Source organism: Grampus griseus (genome assembly GCF_964374135.1).
Source record: "Grampus griseus genome assembly, chromosome: 1".
NCBI lineage: Eukaryota > Metazoa > Chordata > Mammalia > Artiodactyla > Delphinidae > Grampus > Grampus griseus.
Window position 1 is genome coordinate 150,908,558 of NC_139017.1, and position 6,764 is coordinate 150,915,321.

General features: G+C 42.8%; 1 protein-coding gene across 2 annotated transcripts in view; it reads right to left on the reverse strand.

The window, feature by feature from the left end:
• The window catches only part of ZMPSTE24 (zinc metallopeptidase STE24), a 48,902-nt gene extending 44,681 nt beyond the window's left edge, over positions 1 to 4,221 (reverse strand). For both annotated transcript variants that reach the window (XM_082664808.1, XM_082664807.1), the window contains exons 1-2: positions 4,065 to 4,221; positions 1,947 to 2,093 (exon numbers count right to left, since the gene is read on the reverse strand). In XM_082664808.1, the coding sequence (XP_082520934.1) occupies positions 1,947 to 2,093; positions 4,065 to 4,187 (270 nt within the window). In that variant the 5' untranslated portion in view covers positions 4,188 to 4,221. The remainder of the gene's footprint in view (positions 1 to 1,946; positions 2,094 to 4,064) is intronic.
• Between the last annotated feature and the right edge of the window lie 2,543 nt (positions 4,222 to 6,764).

Genomic DNA, 6,764 nt, shown 5'->3' on the forward strand with positions numbered 1-6,764 from the left:
GCAACTAAGCCCGTGCACCACAACTACTGAGCCTGTGCTCTAGAGCCCGCGAGCCACAACTACTGAAGCCTGCACGCCTAGAGCCTGTGTTCCGCGGCAAGAGGAGCCACCGCAATGAGAGGCCCGCGCACCACAATGAAGAGTAGTCCCCGTTCGCCCCAACGAGAGAAAGCCCACGCAGCAACGAAGACCCAACGCAGCCAAAAATAAATAAATAAATAAATAAATAAAAACACAATAGCCAATGCTTCTGGAGCACTTACTGCAGATCCAGCACTATTCTAAGCATCCTACATACATTAACTAATTTTCAATCCTCTCACCAACACTATGAATGAGGAACTATTATTACCATACGATTTTAACAGAAAACCGAGGCACAGAAATGTTGAGTGACTTGACTGAGGTCTCATAGCTGGTATGGTACAGCTGAGACTCAAACTCAAGCCACCTGAATTCAGAGTCAGCTCTCAACCTCAACGCCATGCACTTTCAGTTGTTCTTAGGGGTAGAAAACCAAGAACTGGTCTGTGGTGGCAGGGGGAATCTTACTCATTTTATATGTAAAGCACACACACACACATATATATATATATATGTATACATACAGTACAGAAACAAACATACAGTATATCTCTGGTATTAAAATTTCATGGAGGGGCAACTAGGAAAATTGGCTAAAAAGGTACCAGGATCAGGGGCCAGGGGAGATCATGAAAAGAAGACTGAGAAACATGACTCTGTACTTTACAGCCTCTCTTCTTTTAGCATGGGGGAAGACTGGCCCTGTTGTACTAAGTAAAAATTATCTGTCACTCATTATTTCATTCAATACATATGAATTATGTGCTTATTATATGTCAGGTACTAGGTATAAAATGATGAACAAGACTTTAAAGTACCCTATCTTTAGGGAACTACCAGTCTGTCAGCTAAACAGGCAAATTCAATACAATATGCTAAGTACTCTGATAGGAATAATAATGGGATGCTACTTTACCAGACTTGAGAGATGGGGAAGTTTCAAACGGTTTCTTAGAAGAGATGATGTCTCAGCTGGATCCTAATGGAACAGTAGGGATCTGTCAGGCTCAGTGAGAGAGTGGAGACAAAGTGGGAGAGGAAGGGCACCCCAGACAGAGATACCAGCATGTGAAAAGACTCAAGGTCATAAGAAACCAAGCTGGGTATGAGATGGACAATAAAGAAGCGGAAAGAATTTGGGGGAAGGAATAAAAAGATGAGGCTCAAGTAAGCAACTGCCAGGTCAAAAGGACCTCATAAAGCGTGCCAAGAAATTTGGACTTTACCCCGAAGGAAACAGCGGGCCAGCAAAAGGTTTTATGTAGGAGAATAACATGATCAGAATCGTGTTTCAGGATTCCTTGGGCTACAATGTAGAGGACAGGTTACAGAGTTGAGAGGCAGGAAGAGGAGCTGGGATTGCTACAAGAATAACTTACAACAAAAGGTTCGTTTTTGAGACTTCCCTGGTGGTCCAATGTGTAAGACTCTGCGCTTCCAGTGCAGGGAGCCCAGGTACAATCCCTGGTCAGGGAACTAGATCCCACATGCCTCAACTAAGAGTTCGCATGCTGCAACTGAAAGATCTCGCACGTTGCAAGGAAGACCCGGCACGCAGCAATGAAGATCCCACGTGCCCCAATGCAGCCAAATAAATAAATATTAAAAAAAAAAGTTCTTTTTCATACCTGGCCTCAGGGTGACAGTTATCATATTCTACAGTTTTCAACTGCCTAAATAGTTATGTTTCTGCCTGTTTTGCTCCACACTCATTAACCATCAATAACAAAGGTTAAGAAAGCATTCTGGGATTTGTAGGTGTGGTACCCTCTTTCGTGTCACAAAAGTACAAAAATGAAAATAAACATTCCAAAGTATTAAATAAGTTGACAGACTGTCTCCCCAAGAAGTAAATTACTCACAGTGCCTTCAACCTCTGAATAGAGTCCTGACCAGAAGCTGAAAGTACTTTTATCCAGCTGATACAGTCGAGATTTCTCAAATGTTTCTGAATCCATGATCTGTCCTAACTCCAGTGGTACATGAGTTGTTGTTTTATATATCCGTCTCTGAAATATTTTGAAGAAAACACCTTAAGGAAACAGTCAAGCTAACTCATTACTTATTACAAGTCATTTACGATCAAACTTTGGTTTATAACATTAACTTGTCACTTAAGCCTGTTGAATTTGCTTTATACATACACAAATACTGCGTTTGATGAAGTACACTGACCACTAAAACAACTCGTGCAGGAAAGTAAAAGCATGAGAGAACCTGCAACTAGTTGACTAGGTGAAATTAAAATCAAAGCTGTCACACACTTTGGTTTGCAGAGGTAAACCAAAATTGTAACATTACAAAGAGTACTACTCATTCCAGGTACAGCACACATCCTATAATATAGAAACTAAATTCATGGACAGAAGGAAGTAAATATGCTAATCATGAGTTTTAACAGATAATGTGGCTAGTCATTAAATTTGATTCTAGAAGACAAATTAAGGGAAATTTGAGGAACGACAGAAACAGATCAGGTCTTCAAGAAAGACAAACTTTCTCGTTATACCAAATTCTAGAAAGTAATTTCAGCCCATGGTACATAATACAGAGAACAGATACCAGACAATATAATGGACAGCATTTTCTACAATGGTTTTACAATAAATCTCTATTCTCTATTTATTATTGGATACCTTACCAAACCCTTGATAAAGGGCATTACATGAAAGCATAACTGAAGAAAGAAGACATTACTGAAAAGTAGTTACTGTAACTAGGCTTATTATTAAAGTAAGACAAGTAGGTAGATGTTCAATACCCCATCTCCAATTTAGACAGTACATACTGCGTGCTTACTTTCTGCAAAGGATCTTCTCTAGGCCTACAGCATTCTGTACTAATGAAGCTATCTTAAGAGCTAGTCAGAGAACCTAGTGCTATACAGCTTAACACCTCTTTGAATATCCTGGACTAAAAAAAGAAATCTAGATATAACCCAGACAATGACAGATATAGAAAATTTTTTAATTTTTAATTTAAAGATTCATACAGAATGTAATCTGAGAGGAGAAATTTGCAGAGGAAAAAGATTGTAGTGCTCAAGGAAAAGGTTCCAGCAGTTAAAAAAAGAAAGGTTTTCCTAACCATTACAGTTGACTTGATTCAGTGCCAACACAGAAGAAAACCAGCAGTGAAAGGCTGCCATAAAGTGGTCAATTAAACTTCAAATCTATCTCATTTAAAAGTTCAGATCTCAGAAATTCCCTGGTGGTTCAGTGTTTAGGACTCCGAGCTTCTACTGCCCGCCAGGGTGGGAGAACTAAGATCCCGCAGGCCACATGGTGTGGCCAAAAAATAAATAAATAAAGTTCATATCTCTAATCCATCAAATTGTTAATTGTGATTATCTCCAGGGAACTGTTATTAAGTAACTTTCTACTTTACTGTTTAATTGTTTGAATAAAAACAATAAAGAAGCCTTTAAGAAAATGTCCTTTGGGCAAAAACAACAATATACACTTTTTTTTTCTTTCTTTTTTATTTTTTAAAGGGAAAAGAGTTCAGGTCTTTGGAAGGACTGAGAAATCTTCATTTTCAGAAAATGGCTTCCCAGTGCTGTGGTTGAACATGACACAAATATCGTGGGGAAGTTGTGATTATAAAATTTTAGTATCTTCTTTCTGAAGGTTTATGAGTTGCTGCCAAAAATAAAGGAAGTAAGTCTGGGCCCGAGAATCCTTAGGAAGCTGTGGGGCAGGTACAAGAGCTCAGGCCTGAAAAGGCGGCAGCCCTGCCTTCCCTTTCACCAGATCCTAAGCGGCCTGGGGCCCATGATCACGTTGCGGAAAACGTCCTGAAGCACCAGATCCCCTCAAGGCCTACCCCATCATCGGGCCAAGTTAGGAGGCTCAGTAGAGACCCATAAGGTCGAGGCCGGTGCTGGGGCCGCAGCAATCATCCAGGGACCTGGAGTCGAGACCGAGGCTGGCCTAGAGCTGGCCGGGTGTCGGGGTCAGGTGGGCCCTGTCTAGGCTCACCTGCCGCCGTGCTAGGAAGGTCTCCCAGAGATACACTGTCCAGGAGAAGAGCAACACGGCCCCGAAGATACGCCTCTCGGCCGACATCTCCCACACCGCGTCCAGCGACGCCCACATCCCCATGACCACCCCGTTCCGCCGGCTCCTTCAGCGAGCACTGGTGCCACACCGACACCCGTCCCCTCAGAGCATCCCCCGCAGTGTCACAGCGATATCCGTCCCTCCCTAGAGCTCCTATACCGACACCCGTCCCATCCCACGCCCTCTACTCAGCCCGCAGTGTTACACAGACACTCTTCCCCCGGCTGACGCTCCCTAGGGCCGCCTAGTGTCTGCAGGAACAGGATAAGCTCCGCCTTCCTCACTTCCGGCCCACAGTCCGAGTTCCGACCTCCGCCAGCTGTTGCTCCCCCGAGTCGTGTTGCACCGACATTCTTTCCCCTCCCCTCCACGGCGTGTTCCTGCCGAGGGTCCGGCTTCCCTCCTGGGCCTGGCAGAGCCGCGGACTCTCCGCTTTCTAGCCTCCCGAGTGGCAATTTCTTCTCTTCGTTCCAGGGCTTGCCCTGGCTGGGCTGCAGCCTGCGCCGTTCTTTCCGCGGTCAGGACCACTGGTCTTCGGGCTAAGCGGGAACGGACAGAGTGGGCCGCCGCTCCGGCCCTGAGGTCGCTGGGAAGAGCAGCAGAGGAGCCGGCTTCCCAGGCTCTAGAAATCATTCCTCTGAACTGGTGCTTCTCGGACTGTGGTGTGTTCATCCCTGGGATACCTTAAGACTAAAGAGCGGGACTAGGCATTATAAGTGTGTTTTGGCCTATATTGGGCTGTTCTGAATTCAGGCATATTAGAAAGTGGGTAATGAGTTTTGTTTTTATTTTGAACCCCTCGTGCAGCTTGCAGGTCTTAGTTCCCCCACCAGGGATTGAACCTGGGGCCGCGGTAGTGAAAGCCCAGAGTCCTAACCACTGGACCGCCAGGGAAGTCCCGTAGGCAACATTTTTTGTTTACTGAAATAGCAGGCAGCATTTTTTTTTTTTGTCCACAAAACCAAAGAATTGATTAATATTCTAACAAAACTACAAGTATTATCATACATTAATGTGAGTAATATTTCTCGGCACCGTATCTACTAAAACAAAAAACAAATAAAATTGAAAGTGGACCCTGCTTATCTAACAGTAAGAAATAGTCATTCAGATACTTGAATTAATTGGTGGAGAAGCCCCATCTATCTCACTGAGAGATGCATTTCCAGTAGAATTTTACCTTTTATGTTTATGTGTTATCGAATTTGTAATCGTGTCAAAAGAGCAGCTACATGTTAAAGGTAATTGTAAAATTACTCAGTTCAGAAGAATTCTAATATGTAGAGCCATACAATTACAGGAAAAAAATTTAAATTTTACTTTAATACATACATATTTTTATTGCAAAGATGTGATCTATAAAATGTTTTTCAAACATAAAAAGTGTTACATTTGGATAACATGGGGAAGTGGAACATAAATATAAGTTATAAAGGAACAGTGTAGAATTATCGAATGTTAAAGAGCTCATTCATGTACTTTTAAATGGGTGATGGTTATTCAATTGTTATGTAGATTCTGTTGGACACACTATGAAGAAAGATTTAACAGTTTTATCGTGTATTGTCATTATTTACAATTTGCCAGAATTTACATCCATTGCAACTGTTTCAATTTATGATGAAAACTTTTAGATATCAACTTAAAAATATGAGGGGATAAACATTTTTTCAGAATGCTCACTTGGACTATCACTGCTATGTCCTCTTCAGTCTTGTCTTCTCCTGTCTGGGTCCACCCAGCCTGCTGCAGTTAGTCCAAATCCTCACAAAGCCCCTGCCACCCAAACTGTGTGGCTAAGGGCACAGGTTTAGAGTCATTGTTTACGTTCTAGTCACAGCTGCACCACATATTAACAGCTTAACCCCTCTGTGCATCACTTCCTCATCAGTAAAATGAGAATAATAATATTTACCCCCTCACACTGTGAGGATCAAATGAGAAAAATCATATAAAACTCTTAGTCATGTGTCTGGCTCTGAATAAGTGTCCAATAAGGATTAGCTACTAGCTCACCATACTTGGGAGAATTGCACCATAGTTGATCTGTCACCACGTGTCTGAGGAGATAAGGGATCAGGAAGCTGGTATGAGGTTTCTAAAAGTCAAAACTGGAATTCATTCATTTATTCAACAAATACTGTGTGTCTGCTAAGTACCAGACAGGGTTCTAGGTGCTGGGGATATAGCAGTGACCCAAAGCCCCTTCCTCTCCTGAAACTTAACATTCTTAGTGGGCTAGGGTGGATGAGGAGTTGACAGATAAGAAGCATATATGTAACAGTAAAAGCAGAGGGGTGGATGAGGAGTTGACAGATAAGAAGCATATATGTAACAGTAAAAGAGGAGGTGATAAGTGCTATGAAGAAAAAGCAGGGAAAGAGGGATGTAGTGTGTTGGCAGGGGTGCTGTAAGATGGTCAAGGAAGACCTCTCAGGTTGTTACTCAAAGACTGGGTCACCTCTTGGTGGGTATCAAGCCAAAACACACAACCAATGGGAATTCCCTGGCGGTCCAGTGGTTAGGACTCCATGCTTTCACTGCCGAGGGCCTGGGTTCAGTCCCTAGTCGGGGAACTAAGATATTGCAAGCTGCATGGCACAGCCAAAAAACAAAAAC